This window comes from Protopterus annectens, chromosome 1.part2, assembly GCF_019279795.1.
Source record: "Protopterus annectens isolate FY-2018-M chromosome 1.part2, PAN1.0, whole genome shotgun sequence".
NCBI lineage: Eukaryota > Metazoa > Chordata > Ceratodontiformes > Protopteridae > Protopterus > Protopterus annectens.
Window position 1 is genome coordinate 821,837,279 of NC_056727.1, and position 14,637 is coordinate 821,851,915.

Genomic DNA, 14,637 nt, shown 5'->3' on the forward strand with positions numbered 1-14,637 from the left:
ACCTCTTTATCTTTATATTTATTTATTTATTTATTTTTTATTTAACATTTGTTGACCGGGAATGTCCGACTAGGTTCCACAGAGCTTGTTTTCAGTGGAGGACCGGGGAGAAATGCTCCAGATGCATGTCTTTGGAATGTGGGAGGAAACCGGAGTACCCAGGGGAAACCCACGCGAACACAGGGAGAACATGCAAACTCCACACAGAAGGCACCCCAGCTGAGAATCGAACCGGAGAACCTCTTGCTGTGAGGCGACAACGTTAACCGCTGCACCCATGGTAGGCATCCTCAAAGTCTTTTGAGAACATCCAATTGTCCTTCCTCAACAGAAGCAAAATGGACTGCATCATGATCATCTGGAACTTGGTCTGTTTCACAAAATAATTCAACTTCCTTAAATCCAGAATAGGCCTGAGATCCTTCTTCTTCTTTGGTACCAAAAAGAATCTTGAGTAGATGCCAGGTCTTTATTGGTCTGGTGGGACCTCTTGTATGACTCGGTTTGCAAGCAGCTTCTGAATCTCTGATGCTGCTTGCAGTCTCTGAAGGGGTGGAATGTCTAGGAGAAGCTTGTAATGAAACCTTGGAATTTCTTAAAGGAGAATAGTATCTCCTGATATGACTCTTAACACCCACATGTCTGGAGTGATGACTACCAAGGGTTCTGTGTGAAGAGCCAAGTGACCCCTGACTGCCTCCAGAGCAGGACAGTCAGGTAAGCATTCACGGCCATTGAAAGGGTCTGCCAGAGAAAGCTCTACAGAAATTTTGATTTGACAGATAGGCAGTATCCATTATGGATCCCCCCAGCCATGGGAGGACGCTCTGAATAAGCATCCTAAGAAGACTGCTGTGACTCTATAAAAAAAGAGACATTTGCCCTCCTTCCTATTCCTTGAAAAGGTTCACTGAGGGTTAGTAAAATGCACTCATGTGGTGGACAGTGTCTTCCCTACTTGCTCACTTCTAGTAAACGTATCCTTAATTTTTAACCCAAACAAGGAATAGCTGTCAAAAGCAGCTTTAATAAAGGATGTCTTGAAGAAAACTGCAAAGTTACACACCTGCATCCAAGTGTGGTTATGTCAGAGCCAGCTGCTCAGCATGCTTCATTGGTTGCTTTAGAAATAAATCTGATGGAAACATTGGAGATTGATAGCTGTGTAGACAATTATGTCCCCAGTATCTTTTGAATCTCAGTAGACTGCTGCAACTTAGCATTCCTAGACACTTTACAGACCAGATCATGATGGAGTGAAGACAAGTGTTATAATTAAGTGCCCTCAACATGTATGTGGCTGAGGTATATTAGGGCTTCCTTAAATGGTCCAAAGTCCGAGACTCTCCATTTAGAGGACAGACCAAAGACATCTCCTCAGAGATCTCCTTTTTGGTGACCTCTGCTACCATAATCACATCTATGACTGGACCATTATTCCAATGTAGTCAGTCTTTTGGAGGAACACGTATTTTATTGGGCTTCTTGGGAATGGGTTCCACTGTGTCAGGTTCCTTCCATGCCCTGTGAGATACAAGTCTATACAAACAGATCTGGAGCCAGAGACACCAAAGGTATGGATGGTCCAACCCCTACGGCCTCCAAAAATATTGACTCCTCCAGACAGGGGGCTTCAAAGGTCCAGCCTCCCCATTGGCAAAGTAGCTCCAAAAGAGCACCAAAAGAGATGTCATCCCACGGAGACACAGGTAGACCCTCTCCTTTGTTGAAGTCAGTATCCTCCACTTCAGACACCTCTGGGGTGTTGAGGTCTTCCCTCTTTCACCATCTCTCCCCTAAGACCACTTTCTCCAGTGACGCTAGAGAAAAGGGGACAAGGCAGGAATTTCTGCTATGGGGGAGGGTTTGAAACCAACTGGTGTAGGCTGTCCAGGAGCAGGCTGATGACTAGCTGCAGGCCCAGCCAAGAAAGGGGATGGAACACTGGCTGGTGAAACCCAACCCATCTCCTTAGAGGAGAGCATCCTCTTTACAGTGCCAAAGGCAGAAATGGACATTGGCCTCCCGGAACTGAGGATCCCAGTACCCAGAGATACTAGAGATGCACCCGAGTCCAGGGGAGCTATTCCTCACTGCAACATTGAGACCAGAGCCGAACTATCAAATGCTAAAACTCCATTTAGAAGGGATGAACCTGAAGCAGGAATGGTCAACCCTAACCCAGAAATCCCAGCCATGATGCCACATCCCTTAGGTACAGCCAGCCGCAAAGTAAACAGAGTCAGAAAGACAAAGAAGGGAATTGGAAATGAAGATGGTCAAGCCATCAGATCCAACACCAAGGGTGGGAATATAGCCAGGACCAATGACCTTGGATCCAAAGGGCTGAAGGGAGGAACCCAGATAATGGAGCTGGACTGGAATCTGAAGGGATAAGGCCTAACTGAATCTAAGTCTGCAAAAAAAAAAGATATCATCAGCTGCTTTCAGTCAGTATCTTTGATACTGTCCACTGACCTCAATGACTGGGTGGAAGAAGCCACCAACAGAAGTTTGGAGAGTCAGTTCAATGACACTGAACCTATCTGCTAGCATGGAGCCAAGAAGACTTGAACTGGGGCAGGGAGGGAGAAGACACCTGTGACAGCATGAGTAGGATTGACAAGGAAAATGGGGAACCTGTCCTACCCAAAGAGGCCCAGTTAGTCAGAAAGGGGCTGGGAAGACTTGGAGCCAGTTATGGAGCCTTGCTGGTGGTTGGCACAGAGGGTGGTCGGTTTTGAGGAGTTGAAGCTGACACCATCGCCAAGACAGCCAGTGCATCCACATTTCATGGGACTTTTGGGTTGATTAGCCCAAGCAACATGGAACTCGAATGGAAATGAAGAAGGACCTTTTCCGATCCTCTTTGGATGTCTTGGAGTCCTGAGAGTGATGACTTGTCAGATTTGATCTTTAGGGCTGGGAAAGAAGAAGAAGCAAACAAAGGACTGTCAGGAAGAAGCACTTAAGGATCAACTTGGCCCATCACTCACTGATTGCCCTAGACTCAAATCCCTCACAAATAAAGCATGAAGAGTCCTGATGGGCAACTCCCAAACAATACACACATTTATCGTGTGTTTCCTGCGAAGGTAATTTATGCCTGCAGGCAATTCATTTTTTAAAACCTTTATCCATACTGTCGCTCTCCTACTTTGGACACAATAGAAGAGTCTTCGTGGTTTCTGTTCAAGCAGCTTTATTTTATAAAAACACATCACTATAGAAGTTTACTGACTTTAACTTAAGTAACTTATATACAAACTAACAACTGCAATCATGTATGCTCTCTCTCTCTCTGGCTGCTCTTACAAAATGGCACTAGGGATTGTACGACTCTGGAATTTATACATGCATGTACAGCTTTGATATGCTTCTTAAAGATACAGCACACTTCACTTGCACTCTGATCCACATCATCCCTCATTGAGAAATAGATCACACAATGCTATGAGTCTATTTAGTATGCAGAAATCACAGGTAATTCTTTGTCATGCATTACACAATACTAAGCACACACACACACACACACACACACATATATATATATATATATATATATATATATATATATATATATACATATATATACACATATACACACACACACACACACATATATATATATATATATATATATATATACATATATATACACATATACACACACACACACACACACATATATATATATATATATATATATACATATATATATATATATATATATATATATACACACATATACACAATCGAGTCCATGTTGCTGTGTATTTCACATTAGGCTTTGAAACTCGTCCATATTGTTTGACATAAAACTGGGAATTAGATATAGCAGCTGGAACGGTCTCTGCAAAATGTTTGATCTGTGGAATGTTTGGTATATCTTCTGGAATGGAATCAGAATTTTGAACACATTCTGGTATGGAAACAGTGTCTGATTCACTCTTAGATTTGAAGTCTGCATCACAGAAACAATGTTGGTATGATTCTGGTACAGGAAAAAGATGTCTACAGTTCCTCCTATATTCCACATCCTTGGAGTCTACTAGGTAGGATATTGGCTCAGCACAGATGCCTGTAATCTCTCCAATTCGATCAAAACCATTCATGGTCTGGATTCATACTGTCTCTCCTTCCCACAATGGAAGAAGTAAGCTGCTCGATCTGTCAAGTCTGGTAAAAACTTGCCTAAATCGTTGACCGTGCCTAGAAAACATTGTAGAGCTTGTACATGATCTGACATCTCAAAAATAGCTGCTTGCTTGGTCGGGTCTGATCTCAAGCCTGCACTCGTAAACAAATGACCTGCATATGTAACTTCTGGAAGTCTGAATTTGCACTTCAGAGGATTGAGCTTTAAAGTTTACTTCACGTGCTCTGTCTGGAACTTCCCTGAGGTTTCTGTCATGCTTTGCTTCACCATTGCCTCCAATCAATAAATCATCTATTATTATGGCACAAGGATAACACAAAAAAATTTGCTCCATTGCACGCTGGAAGACTTCACTTGCAGACTTTATTCCAAATGGCATCCTTAGGAATCTGTATCTGCCAAACTGAGTAACAAAAGTAGTTAGAAATGAAGATTTTTGATCAAGCATCACTTGCCAAAATGAAGTATTTGCATTCAAGACAGAGAAAACTGTGGTATTCAGTATTAAAGCTGCAACCTCTTCAACTGTATGCATTGGATGCTGCAGTCTCTTTAATGCTTTGTTCAAATCTCTTGGGTCAATACATATTCTGATTTCGTCTGAGCCTTTTTTGTGAGCTACTACCATGGACGACACCCATTCCGTTGGTTCTGTGACTGGACAAATCACACCTTGCTGCACCATTTTATCCAATTGTGCCTTAACTTTATCTTGCATCGCTATTGGAACTCTTCTGACTACTGGAGTGTCAGGGTCTAACTTCATGGAATATACAACTGGAAGTTTGCCTAACTTGTCATCTAAAACATCTGCATACTCTGAGAAAATGGCTTCAAAAAAATTAGAACTCGGAACTCCACTTAGATGATGAACTTCTTCAGCAAAAGAAAGCAGATTCATTCTCAAACTATCTTTGAGACCCAATAAAGCCTGTATTGGTCTTCGGACTACATAAAATAACAAGTTGTAACAGTTCTTGGCCAAGTAACATGAAAGCATCACTGAGTCTTCAGTTTGAATCTCTTCACCTCCATAAGCAACAAGTCTCACACAACTAGCTACATTGAGTTGTTTGTTAGTTCTCACTGTAGCAAATGTATCTGCTGACATAACACTGTACTTTGAACCAGTGTCTACTTTAAGCTCTGCGGTTCTTCCATTAATCCGGACAGTACAAAGCTCTTTGCTCCTTGTTAATAAATTCACTGTATCAACTCTTTCATCAAGCACTGATATGCCATCTACACACAAAGCTGACTGTTTCAGCTCTACTTGATCAACTTGCTTCTTTGTGTGACCTTTCTTTACAAATGTGCGAGGCTTACTTAATTTGCAAAACTTTTGGAAATGGTTCCATTTTTTACACTTGTGACATTGGTGACCAAATGCTAAGCACTTCTCTCTTTTAGACTCATGATTTGCATCACAATTGCGACAGTTAACAATAAAGGTAGACTTGGGTTTTGCTGCTTCATGCTTGTACTGCACTGAGCTGGAGCATGCTCCTTTCTTAGAACTTACTGGAAAGCTATGCGTCTTCCCTGGAAACCCCGTAGCTCCCATGTGCTTGGGCCTGCTTTTGTTTGCCAGGTGTTGCATGCTATCTGCATTTGCTCTGCAGCCAACTGAAACCATGCTCTTGTCACTCGCAAGCATACTCGTGTTTTTTCTGTCACCTCATGGATTTGACAAATCTCTATGGCTTTGCTCAACATCAGATCACTGTCATGAAGTAAAATCTTTCTCACAGCAGCACTTTTAATACCACAAACAAGCCTTCCCTTTATCAATTCATCTTTTAAGTCACCAAACTGACATGTTTTAGCTGTGTTTCTCACATTAGTTATATAAGCTGCAAATGTTTGCCCTGGTTTCTGATCTCTTGTGTGAAACAAATGCCTCTCTAATGTAATATTTGTCTGGGGGTTACACACTTCTCTGAACATGCGCTTCAAACACACAGGGTCTTCTCTTGGTTCAGCCTGTAAAGCAATATGACGATTTTTCACCTTCTCCTTCATATACTGCAGGTGCATACACAAATGAATGCTCTCTTTCTATGACCTCTGACCCAGCTAGGTTTAGCAAAATGAATGTCCTGGTGCATGCATCTCTATCTGCATAAGCTGCTTGTATAAAATATCGTACTCTTGCTCAGATATTCTCCAGTTCTCTACAATATTCTGATCCAATACAAGTGGTAGGGGCTTTCGAAATCCATTTGCCATATTAACACATACCAGTGAAGGGTTTTGCAAATAAGCACAAACATACACACATGCACATATGCCCGAAATTTAAGCAATTATTTCTAACTTTGTCCAATGCCTTTCGTGCTTCTGAATTTATACCTTTTGGGCTTTTTGAAATTATGCTAATGGACAAACTCGTAGTAGCTTTGAATAATTGGACTTTGCAAACTAAACTTCTTGGGCACTTTAGCACTCTTGTAATATAATTTTGCAATGCTAAAGTAATTTATTATCATTTTAAGAAACATTTCAAACAACTTTACAATGCGAATGAAATAAACTCTTGGACACTGTAATACTCTTGTAATATCGTTTTGCAAGAAATCACCATGCACATTTGTTTTAATGTATCTATTTTGTACATGTTTATTTGTGTACTTAGCCTTTACAGGTGTGACCCACGGATTCATTCTGTATCTTTATACCCTTGTATTATTATTATTATTATATGTTATATTTACACATATTTTTATTTTTATTTTAAATTTAAATATTATATTCATATGTATTATATTTTTAAATATCTATTTAAAAATTATCACTTAATCTTCGTAATAATACATATATATATATTTTTAGTATTAGTTTTTGACTTTAGGTCATTATTAAAAACAGTTTATATTTGATAGTTAGATAACTTCTTTTTTCACAGTCTGTAAACAGTTTATTAAGTAAAAAAGTCCATCTTTATTGTGATATGATCTTACTTTAGATGTGCTTTTACTCACCCATTACACATCGGGCAATTTTACCATGTTAGTGTCTTTAAATGACTATTCAAGTTTTTATTCATTTATACACTATCAGTAAATTTGTCAACATAATGATAGTTTTAAAGTATAAATATCTGTTTTTATTATTATTGTTTTTATTAAGTTAATCTACATGTTTGATAGTTATTAGTGTCATTACTAACTAGTTAGAGTCTTGGTATTAGTTAGCGATTGTTCGTATATAATATAATATAAAATACTACGCATTCGGCTCGTATTATTTATATTTTTTTCGTTTAAATATTATTCATTTGATTGCCAGTTAATTAGTTGTTACAGATGTTATCAATGGTTTAATATTGTTAATATGTTTAAATTGCTTTTAATAAGAGTTTAAAGTGGTCAGATACTATGTACTGTTGCTAGGATACAGCGCACCTACTTTGGCGCCAAATTGTTTATTTAAAAGGTTCTAGTACACTGTTCAGGTTAGTCTGAAGAAGTCCCACAATATAGTGGGACGATAAAGCGCTTAACTCTACATGTAATAAAGTTCTACAGATTATTTATCCTGGTTTGTTGCTCATTCGTGAGAATTTTTACTCGGCTCACGGGGATTTATAGTTCCAGTTGCATTTACAACTACGTTGCCGTTTTTTTGTGTGGGTAAACTGCTTTGATTTACAAGGATTGACTGTTTCCACTTGTGCTTGGACTTGGTTTATAGGATATTGGGACTGCAGTTCTCAAGTTGTTGTTGGTTCACTTCCTTAGCCTCACAATCCAGCTTCTTCTTGCTAAGCTAGTCTTGGAGAGATTTGATTCTGTTTTATGGTCTTCTTACTGAACACGGTGCAATGGAGGCAAACAGCAACGTCATTAATTTTCCATCCACAGACAAGTATGAGCTATGTATGAAATTTTTTTTTTTTTTGTTAATACTTCAGTGGAATTTATTTTTCACAGGCAATTTTCTGAGTAACCTCTGACACCTAGTGCAATTGATACTTACAAAACTCCTACAATTATAAGTATGTGAAAAAAATATATATATTTTCCCCAACTGGCTACTTAACCTGCCTACTGTAAAAAAACAGACCAGAAAGGAGACATGGTGAGAGAGATGCATCAATATGCTCATGAACTGAAGCAAGAAAGAACTAAAGATGGAGCAGGAGGACAAACCTCTTACATAACAGATATGCTGACATCCAAGTGGGAGGATGCCTGCCTGCCTAGAGGGGAGAAGGATGCTAATCCCCAGAAGTGAGTCGAAACATCAGGTGTTCTGTGTTAGACATTCAAAATGTTTAAACTGCTGCAAAAGTGAACCATACCTTGATGTGCACTAAAAATGGCAGCAGAGACTGCAGATAATATTTAAGTCACTATAATCCTGTGGGATTCATACAACACTATTGCACATACAACACTATTGCACAATCTACTTGCTGACATGCCAAAAAGTCTTCTTATGAAAGCAGTGGCAAGATGCAAAGAGAAGCATTAAAACAGACAGCAGAGATGGCATACAGTGCTTCTGGATCATGAAAGGTAATTGCTAAGGTTAATCCTGGTGATAGATGCCATATAGGTGCGATCTCTTGAACTGTGCTGAACAAATCAGTTACTACTACCTTGCAGCACTTCACAGTTTTAACTGGGTAGTTAACCATTACCTGGAAACACCTTAACATCTTAACTGATTGGTTAATCACCATAACTTACACATTATCCCAGAGATTCCAGAATGTTTTTCAACCACTAACATACCAGAAACTTTTCCACATGTCCAGAACATACCAGGAACGTTACCGCATGTCATGCAACCATGCAATAAAAATATTTAAGTAGCATTTTGTTGTAGTCGGCATATGTCCCTTATTCCATTTAATCCAACATTACACTTATAGTGTGAAAGGATGAAGCTATGACTGCAGCCCAGTTGACCTGGGTTTGAAAAGTGAGTCCAGCTGCTGCAAAAGTCAGACAGTCAGGGAGGGTGGGAGTCAACAGTCATTGTGTGTCTGCCCAGTACTTCCTGAAGAAGGAAGATAACAGCAGGGTTTTGGTGGAGGACAGGCACTGTTCATGACCAGACTGATAGCATTTCTGCCTACCAAATACAGCAAATGCACTCTGATTTGGGTGGGTATGTAGCCACATGGCTGTGCTACAGCAGTGTACTTTGTAGTAATCAGTGACTGAAAATTAGAAAACAAATGCACAGTCACAAGTAGATGATGGCCCTTTATTTTCTAATTGTTGCCTCCACCACCTATAAATAAGCCTTCCTACAGGGTATATTCTTCATTAAAACACTGGTCAGACTGGGCAGATCAAGTGAACAACAGGGTTAGAGGGACAATGTGAGGGCTTAATAATCAGGCTGCAAGATAAGGAGAACTCAGAAAGATCAATGGTTTTATAAAACAAAACCTGCATACACATAAGAAGCTATTCCTTAGTTCCTCCTCCCCCCTGCATTTGCCTGTCACATGTGAGGGGTACTCTTCTCTATGGACCATGCCTCCATGCAAGGAAGGCCTAGACAAATGCTCTTCTCCCTAAATTGGGTACACTCATCTCTCCCTGTCAGTACCATAGATATAAAACATCTATTTTGGTAGTCGCAATTACAAATTTGCCACTGAAGCATTAGACCATGAAAGCTTTCTCACTCACTTAATTACTTACAATGATCTGCAAATGAAAAGCAGCCATTAAGTTTAAAAGATCACTTTCTATGTAATATGAGACATTCTGCTGCCTACAATAATAATTTCACTTGACTCTGCAATTAAATAATGTCTGTTATAAATTATGAATGAATTTGACAACATATTAAATACAAAAACATTGCCAATTTTCATTTAGGCTGCCTGAAGACTAAACAAAATTTTGGGATAATACATGTCACCTTATTGCAGATACTCAAAACCAAGCTAAAAACTCAAGAAATAAGCATTTTTGTGTCCTTCTCCATAGGGGTGTAGCCAGAAATGTACAGTCTGTACTCAAATGTAATGTTGTTGCCCCCACAAACCACCTATCATTTTAAAAATGTACTCAATCCTCAAAATGCTACCCCCCCCAATATATAGGACGAGGACACATTGGTTTCAACTGTTACCATTTATACCCATAAAATCCTGTTTTAGAGGTTTATTCCTTTCCCACAAGGATTCTTTGTATACTTCTCTATACTGTGAATATTTGTTTATGCAGTTCAAAACATTTAGTACTTTTTGATTGCTAAAGTTTTCAAGAGATACTCAGAAAAATGTACTCATCTGAGTACACTGAGTATGCCTAGCTACACCCTCGAGTTCTCCAAGCTGTGGTCGGCTGAAGCCCTGACTATGACCAGGACAACCAAAGATAAATTAGCTGCAGGAGAGGGGAGGGGAAAGTTTGGGGAGGGCATCCAGCTAAAATCTCAAAAAATCAACATATTTTTAACCCAGCTTCATGATGTAAATGGATGATGCCTTGAATGTGACTCAGGTGACCCACAACTCACTCGTATCAGCTCAAACATTCCGAGGGGGAGAGAGGCCAGCAAAACAGACGTATACTACAGAAAACGTATTAGGGGTGTGGCACTAGGGGCTGAAAAAGTATGGAAGTCTTCATGAGGCGCAGGTGGAAATGCCCAAGCTCACAGAAGGCAGAGGAGGTAATCACATCAGCTACTATGCAAGAGCTAACACCACAAAAGGGAAAATACCCCTCATGACCAGTATTTGCACTGATAATAGGGAACAAATGAGGAGTATTCTTAGCAGGTAGAAAATCAGCAAGTACAATGGATGGGGAGAGGAAGTGTTGCTGCAGGAGGGCAAGCCTTCCTGCACTACCTTTTCAGATGACTATGGCTCCCATACCTGCTGCTACTTACATATGCTAACTCTCAGATGACAGTGTAACAGTAAAAGGGGAATAGTTTAGTTTCTATATAGAGAACTGTTATCTCTATTTATATGTGAAAATTATCTTCCTTATCTATGACATTGATTAACAAAATGGAACTTGACGAACTTGTCAAGTCAATGAGTGAACATGGCGATGAGAAAAATTCAATTAAGAGTCGCTTGATAAGACATTCCATGATCAGATGGACTGTATCTCAAATTTGCTGTCTTGCAACAAGACAAGAAGGTAGGCATGCTAAGTTACATCGGACTGTACTGGCTGATTTGCTCCTGCATTGTATGGTTCTGCACTTAAGTCTAACAAGCAGACTTCTAATAAAAAATATTATAGTAATGCAGTAATGCATTGCTATTTAATATATTTAATTTAATTCCATGCTATTTAATAACCTTTGAACTTCTTTGAAAGGTGTCTAAAAAAGATGACTGTTTGACTTGCCAAGACTGAATTACTGAAAATGCAGGCTGGTATATACTAAATACAAGATTGTTGTTCCTCTCTATTCTCCAAAATATGGTGACCTCAAGTTAGTATATACAAATTCTGGGGGTGTGGTGGGCTTGGCAAAAGTGCTTGACCCCCTGCAAAAAAACAGCTTTAAAGGAGAAGAACATTGTTTTCTGTCTTTTTCCCCTGGCATTTTGGGGCTTGGCATTACAAGTGCTTACATTTCAAAAGGAAGCATATAAAAAGTACAATAGCTATTTATCAGCAATACAAATGTAGTTCAAGCTTTTGTTTCACAAAACTGACTTCTGGCACACAGTAAACCAATTGCAATTAGTAAACATGCTCATACTTTGAAGAATCAACAGGCTGAGGGTTGAAGTTTCCTTCTGCATCTACTGATGACTGTTTTTCCATGATTCCAACGAAGTTTGACTCCATATAGTCTGGTGGTAGAGCTCCTGCAACCGCACCCAAACAAGGAAGGGCCAGCTTGAACAGCTCTTGTTCATATTTCTGTAAAATGACATTAAACAAGTGGGGAAAATACAGACATACAGTTTCTAAGAACATATGACATGGTCAGTTCTGTGACAAAATAAAAATGCTTGAACATGCATTCAAACATGTGACACACATCTAGAAATGCAGACAACACCATGCTACAGATGTAGACAGACAGTGTATTATAGGTGAGTTTACATAAAATATCCCTTTTGAAAATTTGTTAAAGAAGCAGTAGCTGAGAATAACCTGAAAGGTCGGAATTCAAAAGGAGACTGTGGGTTTCTGGCCTGGGCCTAGTGAAGCCTGGCTACATTGTACTAGTTACAGGCTCTGCCCCATGAAGGAGAATGCTAGCTACTTAAACAACATAATTCAGTGTTGACTACAATTCATCTGTTCACTTGTCTGCAGGGATTTGTCTAAAGTAGCCCATAAAAAGGGAAAGACACTGAAGTCAGACCCTTTTGGGTAAACCACCAAACAATACGGTTAGGTATGCTGGGAAAACTACTTTTGAACTGTGGTGCTAGAATAATACAGGGTATTAATTAATTGTCTTTAGAAAGCAAATGTTGTGGCAAAAGTAAGGGAATGTTAATTTTGTGTATCCAAGGCAAAGATAAATTAACAAAATTTGCTCAATGTCTGGTAAATGTTCTGTGTAAGCAGTATGCCTTTTCATAGTTAGTTGGCATGTTTATATGCCAAATTGCAATGTGGGTCTTTCAGGTTACTTAATGCAGTGAACTGTCATGGAGGTATTCTAGATCAAGTCTTCATAATGTAAACAAAAGTATAGAACAGGTTAGATCAATGTTAATACACTCTTATTAGAGAATCTTGGCCACACGTGGGAAGGAAGGTTTTCAGAAATGCCTCTCGTGATTTCCAAACCCTTTAGCAGTGCATACCATTTTAAATGTCATCTTTGGTAACTGAAGAAGAAGAAATTAGTGGATGTGATTTTGGTAACAGTTGAGAACAAAAAAAAAAAAAAATGACAAACAGAAAAAGAAATTGAAGAAAACATCTTAGTGCAGTTGTAGAATATCAGTTTCACCAAATACTCTTAGCAGTACCAAAGACAGGTAAACTTACACTTCAGCACTTGGTTCATATGTCACATGCTTTGCCCTAACCTGTTTAGTGGTGAACCATTTTGAAAATCAACTTAGGAACATCACAGAAACAACAAGGTTAGCAAATAGCATTGTAGCAGCTATAGTACTTGTGCAAGGTGATGTGTGTGACTGAATTAGGCTGCCTGCACAAAAAGACACCTGCATGACTAGCAAATCAGTTTTCCTTTACTTTATAATTTGCAAGGCATAAACTAATACTACATATATTAGAATAAATGTTCTAGTATACAACGGCTGTTTAAATGAGCCATCAGATTTAAGCTACATTTGTATAGTTTCATATCCAGAGTAAATACAATGGAAATTATTTTTTTCTACATCCTATAACAATGTAGGGGGGTTAGTAATACATCACTCCATGTGGTTGCATCTTCGTAGATGAATGGGAATGTGTGTGTGTTTGTGCGCGTGTGTGTGTGTGTGTGTGTGTGTGTGTGTGTGTGTGTGTGTGTGTGTGCGTGCGTGTGTGTGTGTGTGTGTGTGTGTGTGTGTGTGCACACGCGTGTGTATGTACATTTATACATGTATATATCTATGCACACATCTAGACTGCATGCTGTCCAAAACTACAGCTCTCAAGCACAGCATATCAGGAAAACATTTTGTCAGGAATTCTGTGGTGAAATCAGTTTTACACAGAAAATATTTCTTGAAATTTCAAGTCAAGTTTGACACAGACAAAAATTTCTGTGGCAAAATTAGCCAGCTAAAACTCTAGCTAATGTAGAGACCACCACCAAAAAACTGACTAATTTCACAGTATAGCTTTGGAGTGAGTGGTATAACTTTCAATAAGGGCAAAATTACAAATACCAGAATAACGGAACTGTCAGTCTATATCAGTTAAAAAATTCTATAGAATGTTTATTTATGTATTTGTATTTTATTACTTGGGCACAGCACTCATGCATTTGGGACAATTTCAGACAGCCCAGATAATATCTATTCATATTTTTCTGCCACGTAAACCCTTCTAATAGTTCAGGTCTGTAATTAATAATAACAGGGAAACACAGAGATGCACTGTATCCTCTGCAAGGCTTGTACACTTTGGCAGCAATATATAGAAACAAAAGCAGAGACTGCATATCCAAAGTGAGATAGGCAGCACCTCCACGCAAGGAGCTGCACTCTGGGGTATATATATGAGCAGCTCAGCAAACATGCAAGTGGACATAATTGTGTAATGAATCAGCATAAAAAGAAGTGCAAGTTCTCTTTGTATGACCCTCATGAGAAGTGAAAATAAATTCACAGACCATTACATCTTGAAATAAAGCATTACATTTTGAGGCTAAGCTAAGCACTCTAGAACATCCTTTAACAGAATGACACAAAGTGACACATAAGAGCCATAATCACTGCAGTGCTACTGTATCCTTGGTGGATTCATGAAAGGGAAGAGAGGTTTAGATGCAAGTAGGAAAATGTTAAATGTGGCAAGCAGTGTGGAAGACAGAAGAACAACACACAGTACTGT

At 39.0% G+C, this 14,637-nt stretch overlaps 1 protein-coding gene across 1 annotated transcript in view; it reads right to left on the reverse strand.

The window, feature by feature from the left end:
* The window catches only part of RYR2 (ryanodine receptor 2), a 6,224,161-nt gene that overhangs the window by 2,417,213 nt on the left and 3,792,311 nt on the right, over positions 1-14,637 (reverse strand). Inside the window, exon 53 of the mRNA XM_044059048.1 lies at positions 11,861-12,024. Within this exon, the coding sequence (XP_043914983.1) occupies positions 11,861-12,024 (164 nt within the window). The remainder of the gene's footprint in view (positions 1-11,860; positions 12,025-14,637) is intronic.